Here is a 16,923-nt window from a genome sequence, read left to right as displayed (position 1 = left end):
TGGTGTATATCAGAGTTATCGATATGCTAATTATTGGAGATATGCGACTTTCTATTGTAATTGCTTATATGTTCATGCGGGGATTAAGCGTTTTTAAATTCAAATTATGGTCACTAACCGAACTTTTAATCAGCTGAACGTAAATTAGACTTTCCCATAGAATTAATCTTGTAACTGATATTGCAACAAATATGACTTTAAAATTAAAACTCTCATAATTACAGTATGATGAGTGACCTGTAGATTGTTTTAGCATTAACAATCCTCGGATACACATCAAAATCCCAGTATATTTGATTTGAACACGTCTTCGTCTTCTTCAAGTTGGATAATCTATCATCTACCAGATCGGGAAAGACAAAATCTGAATTATAACGTTGGTCATGTTGGCGGAGATCATGATAAATAGCGAAATCTATATGTACTAATACTATAAACGAACAATTGTCAAAAATCTCAGTTGCATGGAAATTAAGATTGTCAGGAATATATACGGGGGGGGGGGGGGGGGGTGTTCGCATCCCACCTATCCAGTTTTTCTGATTCAGTAACGGTACTATTATGTTTCAAATTTGTATAGAGATTCCACCTGCTATTTGTTTAAAAAAGTGGCCAAGTATTTTTTTTTGTTGTTGGTGGTGGTGCTGGTCTGTGATTTTTTTTTTTAAATTTAGAATTGGGCCAAAATAAAGAATAAAAAGTTACCGACTTATGTTTTTCAATAGGAGAATGCACCGTGACGATAAACATGTACATGTATAGGACATTGGCGGATGTGTGTGTGTGTGTGGGTGTGGGTGGGGGGGGGGGCGAGGCCCAAAGGGGGACTAAAGTCTAAGGTCAGTAATTATTTGCTACGCCAATATTCCTAATTTAAAAAGTTAATATGAAAAGGGTCAGTTGTGAAATCTTAGAGTTGAAAACGAGTAAGAGGTTATGATTTTTCTATGAATTTAACATGCTTAATGTTGAATGTTCTTCAGATAAGACTTCGTATGTAAATTAAATACCAATATCTACATGTATATAAAACTTAATTGCAAGTTCTCTGTACTCATGTGGTAAAGTAAAACTATTAAGGTATCTCTACGCTCACGTAACATCATAAAGTTTTGAACAATCTTTTAATTATTAAACTCCTTACCTCATAGAAGCATATTTTTTGTATAAATGTTAATTATTATTATATTTAACTATCTTTGGTGGAAATTAGTGTCTTTTTCTTACTTTGAATCCATAAATATCACTATTAGCGACGATTTAAATAGCTTGAGTTATAAATATGCATGAATATGCTAAAATATTGTATAAAGGCACAATAAAAAACTCATTAGGATCGGGCTCGGTGTTCTTAGACAATATGGCTGCGCCCATGTTAAATGTTTGATCTGCATGACAGGGATGAAAAACATGTTATTTCAAAGCTGAGATACATTTCCTATATGGTTAGACTTTTTTGTAATAATATTATATGATAATATATAGTTTTCAGTTTACTCTGAAGAGTATTTTACAGTCATTGTCATACAAAAAGGAGGAGTGGGAGAGTGTTGATGTCTGAGGTTACAATGCTCTATATAAGTATATATAGGTTAAAGTTGATGCTTTGGGGAATGATGACGAGGTTTCTTAATTATAGAGGGAGAATTATTCAATGAAACAAATCAGTACATGTATTATTTTAAAACAGGTTAGGACAGCACCAAAAGAAGCAAAAAATGTAATAATTCTAAGTGTTTAAGAAGTAAAAAAAAAAAAATAGAAATAGCATCTATATTTTAATAAATTTGCTACAATTCATGTCATTTTCCCCCCCTTATAGACCATCACAATTTTTGGGCAGATTGTAATAAACTTCCAGCAACTACAGGAAAAAAATGGATGAAAAATCAGATAGACTACAATTAGTACAATTAAAATTAATTGAAATTTTGGATTTCCTATCAAATTATCTGCCACTTGTAAACTGTCATTCTAACGACTTTATTCTGAACAATCATTGGGACACATTTCTGAGTGAAAGCATCAGAAAAGAACTTGAATCCTTCAGTACAAGTGAACTGGTATCATTTGTGAGCCATACATTAAATAATGAGAAATCAAACCAACAGGAGACATATAGTGCTGATGGATCTGATCCAGGCTTATGGAAATTCAAATGTGAATATCTGGAGAAAGCAAGGATTGGAAGTGAAATTAGTGAGATTTATTCATCTGAGATGCAGAAATTCCCTCCCAACTGGGTTCATGGAAACTTGTATTCTTTTTTACATGATGCACAAAAGCACAGTCTTCAAAAGTTGGGCATTCTTTCACAGATTAAAAACCTATTTGAAGATGTAAATGATATGAATCAAAACTCTGTGTTTATTTCCACATTTATGAACCAGAAAAAAACTCATGAAGTAGAGGTAATGGGAGATCTGTGTTTTAAGCTGACTCAGGAATATGACACTAAAGTGGTAGGTAAACTTTCTGGATATGTTTGAAATCTTTAATATATAAATATGGTATTGCCAGTATCTACAATTTAAAGTATGATGCACATAACTAGGAAAATTTATCTTATAGAAAAACTTTGAGATGTTTAGAGTTTAAAATTAAAACTTAACATCATCTTTGCTAGCCAAGTGTCCTATTCATATCCCTTTATGAGGGGATAGGAATTGGACACTCGGCTAGCAAAGATGCCTTAACATAAGAAAAATCAAATTGGAAAATAGGAAAAATTCCAAAAAATAATTTTTGATGAGGTTATGAATTTGTATTTCAAGGTGATGGATCTAGGGAGTGGTAAAGGATACCTCAGTACACACTTGGCATTCCAGCACAAACTGTGTGTGATTGGAGTAGATGCCCAAAACATCAACACAAAAGGGGCCACAAAGAGGGCAGACATATTATCCCGACAGTGGGAAGGAATAACTCGAAATGAAGTTTTACGAGCTGATAAAGTTGAGCCAGGAAAGTTGGGTAAAAAGAAGAAAAAGCTAATGAAGAAGTTAGATGTAGAAAAAGATATACAGCAACAAAAGGACTTCAAAAAATCTGATGATTTGCATTGTGGGATATCTGATGAACTCCTCACAGACTTTTCCCATTTATTTGAAAATTCTGGGAAAATCTGTGATGGTAATATGTGTGGAGATGGCAAAGCTATTTTGACTGGTGATTCCTCTGACCTGACAGAGAAATTTCAAAATAGTATAAACATCACAGAAAACTCTAATGAAGATGTGGGGAAAGGAAAAAGAAGCAAATCTCACATAAAAATCAAAACTGATATAGAATTTGTAGATTGTGATGATATTTCCAATAGTAGTAACATTCCTGTTAAAAAGAAAAACACAAAATCTTCAACATTGAAAGCCAACCACTTTCCTGTTACCATGTATATACACACAGACTCCAACCTCAGTGACATAGTGGGCAAAACTTTGACACAGTATTCAGCTCACACGGAAGGCAAGGGAACTTCCTCCAAAGATTTCTGTGGAATTTCATCAGCAAAACAGAGCATATCTGATATGATAGAAGTCTGCAGTGATACAGACTGCTCAGATGATCAGAAATGGAGTGAGAAAAACAGTCTCATGCTCACAGGACTCCATACTTGTGGTGGTCTGGGTTCCAATATTTTAAGACTGTTTGTTAAGTCAGAAGATGCCAAAGTACTATGTAATGTAGCTTGCTGTTATCACCTCATGAGTGAGGAATTTGTTGCCAGTCCATTTAAAGAAAAAGGTACATGTAGCTTTTTGTACCATTATGAGTGCAAACGTTTATGTATATGATAGTTTGGTAAAAAACTAAAAATACAGGTATTCAACCATATAACCTTACCAGTTAAAAGTTTGATATTGTTAGATACAGAACCAATAATTTTTAACATCCTTTTGTAGAAGACATGATTGAAGCTCCTGGTTTTCCTCTCAGTGATTTTTTAAGGAGAAACAAAGTTGGTATAGGAAGGCAAGCCAGAAACCTGGCATCTCAGTCAATCAACCGACGAGCTCAAGATGAGGAGGTATACCACTGATAACCCAGCCTTGTGGACTGCATTTCAAATCTAGTGTATTTTATACTTCATCTTTTTTTTTACATTTTATTTGTGCAGGTGCTTGCTAAACAGTTTCCCAGAATGCTTCTGCAAGTTATACTTAGGGATCAGCTGGGATATGTGAGAAGTGATTGGAAAGGGCTTCGAAAGTTAGACCAGAAGTGCAAGGGGATGTATGAATATGTTACAAAAGCATTTATTAAGCTTGGGGTGCCTACAGAAGGAGTAAGTTTTTAGCTTGAATAAGTTGTGTTGGTAAAACACTATGACCATGATGGTAAAATATAACAAGTCCTGCTTTACCTTGACATTTGACAATTATCTGGTCATGACCCAAACATAGAACTTTCACCTTCATCTCAAACAAATAGTTTTCTATGTTGTGTAATTTGAAAGTTATTGTGAAGGTTGATAAAGCTGTGGACACTCCGACAGACAGACAGAAAAACAAGCAGACTAAAATCTTAAGTCCTGGATATTTGATCTGAATGGCATGTAAATACATGTACATGTACAAGATGATGTTCTTTCAAACATAAGCTGATCCGGTGTAAAATACAGTAAAAGATGCTTATAACAAACACGCTTATAATGAATTAACACTTATAGTGAAGTGATTTTCATTCCCCGTGGGTTTTAAAAGTATTGTGAAGCTAACGGATACAATGAATCACATTTATAATGATGCAAAATTGCCTGTCCCTGGCACTTCATTTTAAGCGTGTTTTACTGTATAAACAAATTTGAATTGGTAGATCACTGAGGAGCTTATCGATTACTATTGTGAGAAGTACAAAGACCAGAAGAGGAAGTTTGCTGCATTCTTTCAGCTGAAAACTGTCCTGGCTCCCTGCATAGAAGCTGTCATTTTGTTGGACAGGCTTTGTTTTCTTCTTGAGCAGGTATACCTCTGAATTTGATTATCATTTTGTTTGGATGCAGGAACAGATTTATCTCCCTTTCTGCAGCTTTGCTTCTTGCATCATATATTGCATTCATAAAGATTTCATTGTAGTTTTAAAAATAACAAAAATAAAAGAATACCAAAATGCCTTTGATCATGATGTGTTAGTGAATATGCACAATTTTTGTTTCCAGGAATCTGTTAAAGATGCCAAATTGCTACAGCTCTTTGACCCTGTGACCTCACCAAGGTGTTATGGGATTGTTTCTGTGAAAGCTTAAACAATCATGGACCTCTTCAGTGTGTTTTAGGATTGCATTTCTTAAAATCTAAGTAATTCTGGACCATTTAAATTATCTGTGATGCCTTGATGAAAATAACAATAAAAAATTTTTGAAATAGTTGTGTTGAATGAATTTTTGAAAGAGAAAATGTGGTTTCCAACATTTATATCTGACAACTTGTATAGATAAGAAAACTCATAATTCCCAAAAAAGCACAGATTTTGCCATGGATGATACATCTGACAGATAAAAATTTTCAGAATGGAAAATTATTAAAGGATGGACTGCTTTTGTCAAACTGAGGGGGGGGGGGGGATTTAAGTCTTAGAATAATGACTATTTATTTGCAAAGTTAGGTTTGTGGTGGTCAGACAGGTTCGATTGCCTGTGGTCAGATAGCTCTCAATTGGTACAGCACTGACTGGAGATTCAGGGGGCCAGGGTTCAAATTTCAGTCGCATTTTTTTTCCTTTCCCGTTACATTTGATGCTGTGCCATGCCCTGGAAGTGAGAAATGAAAGACCTGCCAGGGAAGAGTCTGGTTTGATGTTTTCGGGGGCAGAAGACCTTTAAGGAGGGAGAAATGTGGCAGTCAGGTGGGTTCAATATGCCAGTGGCCTGATGTCTTGGTAGAGCACCTGACTGGAGATTCAGGGGGCCTGGGTTCAAATTCCAGTCTGGTCTGTCGCATTTTCTCCTCTCCTGTTACTGATTGTTAAATTTGACCACTGAAGAGTTTCCAAATTTGGCAACCATTGAAGAATTCAGCAAAATTACTGAATTTGGACTTTTCATGGATATGTTATTAACAGGAGAATATACTCTTAATGTCCAACTGAGAATGTCTGCTTTTCACGACTTCTTTCCAGAAGGTGAACTTACAGATGTAGACAAATTACTGGGATTTTTTCTTGTTTCATTGCTATTTAATGAAATCTGAATATTGTACAAGTCAATAATTTCCTCTATGGGTTTTCAGTTTAGAAAATGGGCTTATCAGCTCATACAGTCATACTCTACATTAGAAATTACAATTGCATTATAATTGATCCATAGAACTGTAGATACTATGCACTACATTTCAGAGGGAATCAGAATGACTTTAGCCCCAGGTCCCCCAGATCCAGCCTTCACATTGCGGGGGAGTGGCAGTCCCATTACATGTCTGAAGTTTACAGACCAGACAGATCAGAAGCTTTACTCCGGGTCTCAGGATGGAACTATCCACATCTGGGACATGAAAATCCACAGACCAGTTGGAACACTGGAGGCCCACACTGGACAGTCAGTTCTGTGGATTGAGTTCATCAGCAGTGATGAGATGGTGACGTTTGGAAAAAATGGCATTGCTAGTATATGGAAAGCTGCAGAATCAAGTTGGACACTTACAAGTAAAATGATTAATAACTTTTTAATTTCAAGATTCACTCTATTACAGTAGATAGACAATGCAGCTATGTTATTTCACTGTTGTAAACTACATGTACATGTAAAAGGTTATTTCAGATAATAAGATATATACTGGCTCTTTAGTCAACTGATTTGTATCAATTTTATGATTTAATTGTATATAAATGTGCTAGGTACTTTATTATAGCAAATGTTATCAATTTATTTCTAGATAACATTCATACATCTGTAATGGGATTTTGTCCTGGTGCACTGCTGAAACAAGACAATTTACTGGCTCTTCCCAGTGAGGAAACATCAGCAGTTGATATATATGATATTAAAACTTGGAAGAAAGTTGGATGTTTCCTTGATTCTGGTTCTAAACTTGGAATGACTATGAGTATTAAGTCAATTTCTGATACATCTCAATTTTTTATTGGATATGAAGATGGTACCATTGGATTTTGGGATTGCAAACATTCTCGAATCTTGGACAAGGCTAAATTCTTTGAAGAATGTGTGATGTGTCTTGATTACAGCTCTGGTGCTAATCTTGGAATCTGTGGATCTCCAAGTAATTTGTTATCAACTTGGAACATTACTGAAAACCAGATTAATAGGGGAACCAATTATGAAGTGAAAAACCCAGGATTTAATGATGTAAGAATTCGTAATGACCAAAAAATATTAGCCACAGCAGGGTGGGATCATCAGGTACGAATCTTTGGCGTGAAGAAACTGAAGCCTTTAGCTGTATTGTCCTACCACAAGGACAGTGTTCAATGTCTGGCTTTTTCCAAGGACAATATGCTAGCATGTGGTTCTAAGGATCAACATATCAGTCTCTGGAAACTTTACTAAATTATTATAGTAGTGTATGACTATTTGTTTTTCATACTGAATCAATTAAAACAATTTTTTATTTCTGTTTTTTTTAACTGCATTTTTATTTTTAAAATATCAACAATTATTTGAAAATTGGTCAGTTTTAGCTTTCATTAAATGGACATACATGTACTTGTATACATGGAACACTTTTCTACAAGCTCCTTTATAAATGAAATTCATTTCATAGCATCTTAGTATCTTCTTATATGGATGTACCATACTTCAAACATTGAGACAGAGAAGTAAAAATGACATATCATTAACAATACATCTCTTCCACATGGCAAATAATGGTGTATTAAATCTTAACTTGATATTAAACAACTTCATATTAAAGAGTTCTCATGGTTATATCTAGATCATATTTATCTGTGTTATGTAACAATGAAAAAATCAAAGATCAATACTGTTTTCAAGTTTTTTTTTGTCTGATGTGGTACCAAATAGTAGCACAACACTGAACTGACAAGAGATAGCAACAGGGAGTATTCCAGTAACAATTAAAGAACAAGTTGCCCTATTATCAGACCCTGATGGATATAGCTCTCATAAAACAGTAACAAGTTCAGAACACACAACAATAACAGAAGAAAACAGACTAGATTATTTTAGAAATCTCTTGAGGTGTATTGCTGACTGCAGTGTTATCAAATCTCTAACAGTGTAGCAAATCTTAAACATTGCATAAAAATGCATGAGTACTATAAATCAAATTGCACTAGGAATAAAATGTCTGTAGTAAAAAAAAGACACAAATTATATGTATCACTGAGGAATGCATCTATTTCTCTAATTTTTAACTGTCTAGTGACAAATAACACTGTAGTTAATATCATGCAAAAACCAAAATGATGTAAAAAATTGTTTGTTTTTTTTTTCTTTAAGTTTCTTCTAAATACCTGTGGCACCTTTAGTGCATGTTTTACAATATTCGTCAAAGAAAATGCATTTTTTCATATTTGCATTATTTACAACAATTCAAGTAATGAATTTAACATAACACTTGCATGAACATTACCGTGGTTGTATATACCTGAGTATTACAGAAAACAAGCCATTGTGCTGAACACTTAAACGTGAACATATAATATTGCACTCTAAAATTGTTCCAAAAATTTTAAAATGAAGAAAAGTCTGAAAATAGCCTTGTATGTATATTAAAGACCTTGAACTTCAACTTTAAACTCAGATGTCTGGACTTGTATCTGGAGATGGTCTTTGAACCCGAGCATTGATGTAACTTGCAATTAGAAGGGTCAAATCCAGTATCTAAGAATAAAAAGAACTGCAGATCATGAAGACAAACATGACAAAGGCAATGTGATTACAAATCATATAATTTTTCCAAAGAAAACTTGAATTTTAAAAATTAATTTTATACCTTTAAATCAAGGAACTCATACCTTAAACTTTGGCATGGCAAAAAGGAGTTTCTCTGTTCTGTGTTCATAATGATGTGGAGCTGACTCAAACAGCTGACTGACCACTAACATAAAATCTTCCTTCCAACCTCCAAACGTGATCACAGAACGGTAATCATAGGTGTTCAGCGGTTGCTACAACAGAGACAGAAATAAATAAAAATAGTAAATCCTTCTTGATATTACATACGTACTACATGTATGATTATCAATTTTAATTGAATTCTTTATCTCTGGTATTTACTAACCATGGTGGCATGCTCCAGGACTGAGATTCCATCCTCTTGTACAGCTACCCACACATCATCTGGAGTTGTGGATCCCTTTATCTGTCAAGTATTTGTAATCAAATACTAAAATATACATCAACTTAGGCTAAGTAAAATTGAAATTATTGTTCTCGGGCCAATTTTCTTAAAAACAGCTGAGGACGGGAGGCTCCCCCCTTTTATCGGCAATAAATTATATGCTGGAAGCATATTTTAATCAACAATGAAAATTCTTCCTTCATAATTATACCGGAGTCATTCTGTACATATATTCAACATCTCACAAAATTATCAAATATATGCTTATTCATTTTTAGCAGATAAAGTGTCCATATTGATGTCTGCTGAGTGACTGTCCACAGGTATACAAAATGGCTAACAGAAACAAAAATTGAGTGCAAAACAATGAAAAAATGTGAATGGATTTTTTTTTCTCCAAGATTGGCATCCACATAAATAATTTTTGATTTTACTGAAAATATGAAAAAATTGCAATGCAGCTACCTAAAAACGGACATGCCCGTGCTCAAGAGCCGAATTTCAATTTTACTTAGCCTTAAGCCCTAGGTTTAATCATTTATACAAATAACAATTATGGATGTTGATGCCCACAGTATGAAACATCTACTTAACTAGTAGATAAGAAGTGAATAAACAGGAATCTCAATTCTATAGGGACACTTAGTTCACTATTGCACCATCAAGGTTGAGTTGATGGTGTGATCGTGATGATGGAGCAATGGCATAATGCAATGGAGCGATAGTGGGACAATGCAAAGATACCATGGCAATGATGTGCTGGTGCGATGATGATGTGATGTTTGCTATCACTCCATCTCATATCATTACTGTATCATAGCACTATTGTCATTAGACATCAAGGCACTTTGTGCCATAGTTGATGTGCCATGGTGTAAAAGTGGCCCTATCCAGATTCCATACAATTTACCATTTAAACAGATAGCACTTTTGTTAAATGTCCACTGGTTACCTTGGCCATGTACAGCTTTGCCCCACAGTATGGCCATTTCCTCACGACTGCTAAATACACTCTGACACAGTCCTGTATTGTTCGACCTCGAAGGGAAGTCCACCTCTCTAACAACTTCATAACCACAGCTCTGTAATAAACAATCACAAGTATGCTCAACTTTTGGTATTCTACAATATGAATGCTTAAAACCTGACACAATTATAAATTTATATCTTTTCAATCATTCTTAGTTTTATTCAACATAGAATAATATAGCATCTGGATCAGTGCATGTCTGTGTGTGTGTCTGAGTGTGTGTGTGTTTACCCGTATTTTAATATATATATTCACTCAGGTCATTGTATTTGTAACCTTGATCCTTGTATAGAGAAGGTATTTATAGGCATTATGCCTGTTGCCCAATATATTCAGTATTGTGAATAAATATTATTTAAATCAATATAGCATTAAGAGAAAGTGATTTATATTTACAGTAAAACTTGTTTAGTATGAACACAGATATAGCGAATTTACAGATCTAGCGACATTTTTGGGGATCTCTACACAATTACTTCTAGGGCTATAACGAACTCTGATATAACAAATTTACAGATATCAGATTTTGTATCCTAAATTTACATCTTTTGTAACATATTCTTTTTTTTCCATTGAATGTACTGCAGTATGATCAATACTGGTTTTTTAATCATGATTGATCTTTAGTGATTACTAAGCCAGTGGCAGATTCAGGAATTTCACAGTAGAAGGCAGGGGGTCTGGGGGCTGCATTGAAGCCCCAGTGGGTCCAGGGCAAAGCCCTGGTGGGGGTCTGAGGGCTGACGAATTCTTACAAGTAAGAGGTGTTTTTTCCTTGATTTAAGGATAATGCAAACAAAATTTTAAAAAAAATTCAAACGGGGATGGGCACCGGCACTGGATCCACCTTTGTAAGCTAGCTAAGGTCTTTCAAAAATGAAGACCCTTGTACAATAATATATATGTATACAGTAAATTTAAGTAAATAAGTTTTTTTTTTCAGGAAAAGTACCTTTTCAATACTAGTAATTAAGGAAGATGGTAAATACTGTGGAATCATCACTGTTCATGGGGGACCAATGTTCGTGGATTTCATGGGGGACCCTTACCCATGAAATTTACATCCCCACACGTTTAATTTGTAAACATATTGATTCATTGAATCTACCATATAAACAACAAGAAGTCAGTGAGCTAATGCTCACTAGTAATACCCCTGCTCTGATGTGAATATACACTCTCATGTTGACATCAAATTCATACAAAAATGAATCCCTAAACAAAGAGTGTGCTAAAACAAAGAGTGTGCCTAAACAAAGAGTGTGCTAAAATTTCAATCATCTGCGCTGAGTAGTTGCTGAGAAAAGTGTGATGAAAATTTGGTACAGACAGACGCACAGATGAACAGGAAGTTGACATCCAATTTTAACAAAAATAAATCCCACCATATGGCATGCCTAAACAAAGAGTGTGCAGAAATTTCAATCATCTGTGATGAGTAGTTGCTGAGAAAACTGCACTGAAAATTTGTTACGGACAGACACATACAGACACACAAGGGTAAAACAGTATAGCCCCATCTCCTTCAGAGCGGGGGTATAATCAATCTACGAAATTACGTCCCCTTGAACAAGTAAAATTTTACTTGCCCACGAACATTGACCCCAAGAATAAGAATGATTCCACAATAGGGTAAAACTGTATAATTACAAACTAAAGCCTCTCTGACCTTTGTTCGGTTTCCTCAGCCTCTGAGTATTTTCGGGGGTAGAACTTGTCCAGCACTGAGGACAACTGATTGGTGATGTTACTGTGGAATGGAGAGGAACTGCTACTGCTGGTCTGACTAGATTCACTTGGGGCTCGAAGGTCCCCAAATTCTACCTACAAGGACACAATCAAAACCTTATTACAATACACAGAAATCAGATGTACCAATGATAATGCATGACATTTTCATTTAAAATTCCATGTATTGATGAAAAGCAAAGCAGATCTTTTTATTCATATTCTTTTTTTGTCAGTTAATGAACTTGTAACATACAAGTAAAACTTGTTTTTCCCTTACCTGAGCTAGAAGAGATGCAAGTTCTAAGGCTAAATCTTTGTTCAGTGGAAATCTTCCATAAATGATTTCCTCGTTGGTTTGATATGCTAGTAGTAATTTTTCTTTCTCTGTCTCTGATGTACTCAAACTTTTGAAGTACAACCTATGCATACAAAGTAATTTTTTTTAGCTACTGAAATCTCTGTTAACTGCTAATTCTATCCTCATCCAATATTTACCAGTACATTCCATATATATTTTTCTTATAAAATATGTTGAAAGCTTTGGCATTCATAACACCGTAACACAAGGTCAAAAGTTTAAAGTAATGATGTCACAAACAGTGAACACAGTACAAATGCAATGTCATAAACAACAAAAGGCCCATGGGCCACAATGCTCACCTGAGTAACTTTGGCTCTGCTGTTCTTCACCAGATTTTCCCATTGTAATACGTATTGTGACCCCATGCACCCTATCCCCAGGGGTCATGATTTGAATAATTTAGAATCTTCCTTGTAAGTTTCAGCTTTTCTGGCCCAGTGGTTCTTGAGAAGATTTTTAAATATTTTTCCAATATATTTAAATATAAAACTTTGATTCCCCATTGTGGCCCCACCCTATCCCCAGGGGTCACGATTTGAACAAATTACAATCTACACTACCCAAGAATGTTTCCATGTAAGATTTAGCTTTTCTGGCCCAGTGGTTCTTGAGAAGATTTTTAAAGATCTTTTCCTATATATATATATATCAATGTAAAACTTTGATTCCCCACTGTGGCCCCACCCAACCCCCAGGGGTCATGATTTGTATAATTTAGAATCTTCACTACCCCAGAATGCGTCCATGTAAGTTTTAGCTTTTCTGGCCAACTGGTTCTTGAGAAGAAGATTTTTAAAGATTTTTCGTATATATTTCAATGTAAAACTTTGATTCCCCATTGTGGCCCCATCCTACCCCCAGGGGTCATGATTTGAACAATTTAGAATCTACACTACCCCAGGATGCTTTCAGGTAAGTTTCAGCTTTTCTGGCCCAGTGGTTCTTGAGAAGAAGATTTTTTAATGAACCCACCCCATTTTTGTCTTTTCTTGAATATATCCCCTTGAAAGGGGGCTTGGCCCTTCATTTTAACAATTTAAACTCCCCTTCACCCAAAGATGCTTTGTACCAATTTTGGTCGAAATTGGCCCATTAGTTCGTGAGAAGAAGTTGAAAATGTGAAAAGTTTACAGACGGACAGACAGACAGATGGACGGACAACAGATGATCAGAAAAGCTCACTTGAGCTTTCAGCTCAGGTGAGCTAAAAATCAAAATCCATGCTCAAGTTGAACAGTAACAGCAGCTTTCTTAATTTAGCTATAAACATGTGGTGTGTACCATTTAAACAGGCATACATGATATATTCAAAGAAGCAACATTTTATCAATCTGTCGTGAAATCAACATTGTGGGTATAAGTATCTAATTGTAAATTTTGGATGTTCATTCACACAAATGGCTTTGCAGAAAAATTTCCATAATGCATTAACACACATTATTCAATTTGTCAGCACAGTCATCATGTTATGACACAATAAAGTCCAAAATTTACAATGCACATAATAACAAAGTATAGATTTTACCTGTTTTTGTAAATGAAGCGTATAGTTTTGTTGCTATCTAATTTCCCTGAGTGAAAGTCTTGGTAAGATTTTTCCCATCTCGAAATCACATCACAAACCTATGAAGAAAATTTAATTTTCACTACACGTTATTTTAAAAATACATTTCCCTTTTGGGAGGCCACTGTACAGAAGAAATCTCTGTGATTCTGTAGATTATTTTCTTTTCTGTATATGATATACATTGCCAATTAAATATTGATGAACAGCTTTTTACAAATTTTCAATGTAGGGAAAGATTTCTTGTTCTTGAGAAGATCTTTTAAGATTTTTTCCTATGTATTCCTGTGTAAAACTTTAATCCTCCATTGTGCCCCCCCCACCCCCCACCCCGGATCATGATTTTGAACAAACTTGAATGATGATTCCACTACCTGAGGATGCTTCTACATAAATATGACTAATCTTGGCTTTGCTGTAATTGAGAAGAAGACTTTAAAAGTTTTTTAAAATTTCAATTTTTCTTGCCCAGTGATTCTTGAGAGGATTTTAAAATGAACCCCCCCCCCCCCCCAATTTTCACTATTTCTTAATTATCTCCCATTGGAAGAGGGTGTGGCCCTTCATTTGAACAAATTTGATTCCCTTCTCCCACGGATACTCTGTGCCAACTTTGGTTGAATTTGGCACAGTGGTTCTGGAGACAAAGAAGAAAATGTGAAAAGCTTCAACGATGACAACGCCAATGAAGACGACAGACAACAGACAAATTTTGATCAGAAAAGCTAACTTGGTAAGCTAATAAATACACATGCTTTCTCTTTTGTGGCTATCAAACACAATATAACTGATGCTACTACATGTACGTAGATTTATTCTATATATTGTATTTCTTGTACCTTGACATGTAACTGTAGACACTGTTCTACATCTATGTTGCCTGGGTGGTCGGAGAAGAGATAGAACCCTGAGTATTTGGAATCACGAATGTTAACAGTTTTATTGATGCTCTGTGTGAACTCATCTACAGTGGTAGACCCATCAAAACTTATCACCTAGAAATAGAGAGAGAGTGAAAACAAATTCATTAACAGTAAAAATAAAATTATTAAACAAGAGCTGTTTTAAAAGGACAAATATCCTCAATGGATGGATCAAAACAGGGCATACTGAAATGTAATTAACTATATATGCCATTTTCTTAAAAAAAATTAAAACATGGACTTCTAATTCCTGTGATATTTATCATGTTAAAATTTTATTGGTTAAAGGTTGTTACGTCTCTTCTGTATGAAAGCAACCTTTATATATAGCATGAAAGTAGGGGCTTCTACAATTGTCATGGCCAAATCAAAATTTGAAGTTATGGACATTGTAATCTTTTCAAATGACTATGGCTTAAAATCATGATAGACCTCCAGGTCCAGAGCAATCTTTGTACCATACATTTCCTTCTGATTATCACCATTACAATACTTCCATCTTAAAATGTAACATTTCTGAGCCCTGTGACCTTGTTTAAATTACTTGGTCAAGGCTATTACTAAGGGTGCAACGATAAACCGTTTGACGGTATATCACGGTATATTTTTCCACGGTTCAATTCACGATACGCTAAACTGATATCGCGGGTTCGCTTCAATCGGTCCAGAATTATCCGTTTTGTCCGTTTTATTTCCTTCTTTACTATTTCAAAATGGCTTCCGCGCAAAACGTGAGGTCGCCGATAACGCATTTATGGCAGTTAAACTCATCTCCAGCATCTTACAGATCCCAGAATTAACACGGAGATGTTAAGACAAATGATAATCCCTTTAGATCTTTAAAGGTATTCTTTGGTAATACACGATATTCCATCACGTGTGTATTTCGATGAAAATTCGCTGTCTTGTTGACTAAAACGTATTAACACAAGAAATATGACAACTGGTTTTCTACGTAAATAAAAGGAATAAAAGAATGAATGTCTTCCTTTTTCATTCCAATTTAAAAGAAAGATTATTAGGAGAGGTCCCCGTAGTTCCCTGTAAATGTTCATCATTGGTTTAGAATGTTGTCACAACTCAAAGATCTACCTAACAATCCAATTCAAGTTAACAAAATGTTATTTTAATTATTATTAAAAAATATGAACATTTTGTATAACCCTGTCAAGTTTTAAAAAATATGATGACAAACTTGAAAGACTTTTTAACCTTGTCATGTATCGTGATACGTATCGTATCGTGAACTGAATACCGTGATACGTATCGTATCATGAGGTTAGTGTATCGTTGCACCCCTAGCTATTACATATCCTTTGATAATAATTAACCAACAGATCAAGTATGATTGCCTATGTAATTCAATTTAAATTTTCATTACTAAGTTTAAAACATCTAAACTCAGTAACTTTGACCTTGCCAAGCAACCTCTATGCTAAGAGGGATTTTCAAAGAAATGGCCTTGCAACAATTTTACCCTCTGACCTTGTCCAAATGATCCTGGTTCAGATTTATGAGATATCCCTGGACACAAGCAATCTATATGCTAAGTATGAAATTGTTATGTTTCTCAAATTCAAAGTTATGTCCTGGACATGAATTGTAAACCATGTGACCTAATTGACCTTCACCTTGTCAAAATGGCCTTGGTACAGGGTTACAACACACCCACTGGTTACAAATCATTTTCTACTAAGTACTGTATGTGATTTTAAAAAGCTAAACACATTGATGAAGTTTTCTTTGATACCTTGATCAAAGAAAAAATTATAAGATTCATTTCTTAAATTTAGCATGTTTGCTGTGACCATGTTTTACTGTACAGGATCAATTGAGAAAAAAATGTATAATCAATCTCCCATATGTCTCTCTTACCTGATAGGTATTGTTCATGAGATGTACTGGGATGCTGATTGGTTGGGAGTGATGGTAGGGATGACGTAACAAGATGGACATAATCTCCATACGAGAGGGTCTGGCATCTCTGTTTCCCTTCAGAATGGTCCTCTCTAATGCTCTCTGACAGAAAATGGCATATTTTCCCATGTCATGCCTAA

The 16,923-nt window shown here is 34.9% G+C and overlaps 3 protein-coding genes across 8 annotated transcripts in view; 2 read left to right on the top strand and 1 right to left on the bottom strand.

Annotated features, from left to right (window-relative positions):
- Nucleotides 1-1,373: 1,373 nt before the first annotated feature.
- LOC133182296 (guanine nucleotide-binding protein subunit beta-like protein 1) lies at nucleotides 1,374-7,595 on the top strand. Of its 2 annotated transcripts, XM_061317079.1 has the most exons (3): nucleotides 1,374-1,445; nucleotides 6,334-6,639; nucleotides 6,870-7,595. In XM_061317079.1, the coding sequence occupies exons 2-3, from the start codon at nucleotides 6,345-6,347 to the stop codon at nucleotides 7,499-7,501; spliced, it is 927 nt and encodes a 308-aa protein (XP_061173063.1). In that variant the 5' UTR covers nucleotides 1,374-1,445; nucleotides 6,334-6,344; the 3' UTR covers nucleotides 7,502-7,595. The 2 variants fall into 2 exon arrangements, with proteins under 2 accessions (XP_061173063.1, XP_061173062.1); XM_061317078.1 differs by lacking the exon at nucleotides 1,374-1,445 and having other exon boundaries at nucleotides 6,291-6,639.
- Nucleotides 1,786-5,363, top strand: LOC133182295 (probable methyltransferase-like protein 25). Its single transcript, XM_061317077.1, has 6 exons — nucleotides 1,786-2,462; nucleotides 2,775-3,744; nucleotides 3,903-4,027; nucleotides 4,118-4,285; nucleotides 4,816-4,962; nucleotides 5,159-5,363. The coding sequence occupies exons 1-6, from the start codon at nucleotides 1,878-1,880 to the stop codon at nucleotides 5,243-5,245; spliced, it is 2,082 nt and encodes a 693-aa protein (XP_061173061.1). The 5' UTR covers nucleotides 1,786-1,877; the 3' UTR covers nucleotides 5,246-5,363.
- A 715-nt stretch (nucleotides 7,596-8,310) lies between the features above and the next one.
- LOC133182293 (pleckstrin homology domain-containing family H member 1-like) overlaps nucleotides 8,311-16,923 on the bottom strand; it is a 43,128-nt gene continuing 34,515 nt past the window's right edge. For 2 of the 5 annotated variants that reach the window (XM_061317073.1, XM_061317074.1), the window contains exons 21-29: nucleotides 16,742-16,919; nucleotides 14,783-14,938; nucleotides 13,905-14,002; nucleotides 12,296-12,437; nucleotides 11,957-12,111; nucleotides 10,210-10,339; nucleotides 9,198-9,278; nucleotides 8,932-9,084; nucleotides 8,313-8,797 (exon numbers count right to left, since the gene is read on the bottom strand). In XM_061317073.1, coding sequence (XP_061173057.1) covers nucleotides 8,714-8,797; nucleotides 8,932-9,084; nucleotides 9,198-9,278; nucleotides 10,210-10,339; nucleotides 11,957-12,111; nucleotides 12,296-12,437; nucleotides 13,905-14,002; nucleotides 14,783-14,938; nucleotides 16,742-16,919 — 1,177 coding nt within the window. In that variant the 3' untranslated portion in view covers nucleotides 8,313-8,713. Of the gene's footprint in view, nucleotides 8,798-8,931; nucleotides 9,085-9,197; nucleotides 9,279-10,209; nucleotides 10,340-11,956; nucleotides 12,112-12,295; nucleotides 12,438-13,904; nucleotides 14,003-14,782; nucleotides 14,939-16,741; nucleotides 16,920-16,923 lie in introns of all 5 variants that reach the window. The other 3 variants (XM_061317072.1, XM_061317075.1, XM_061317076.1) reach the window with 3 other exon arrangements.

This window comes from Saccostrea echinata, unplaced genomic scaffold, assembly GCF_033153115.1.
Source record: "Saccostrea echinata isolate AGI-Se365-2 ecotype Australia unplaced genomic scaffold, CSIRO_AGI_Sech_v1 ptg000009l, whole genome shotgun sequence".
Classification (NCBI taxonomy): Eukaryota; Metazoa; Mollusca; class Bivalvia; order Ostreida; family Ostreidae; genus Saccostrea; species Saccostrea echinata.
This window is presented reverse-complemented; position numbering and strand designations above follow the sequence as displayed.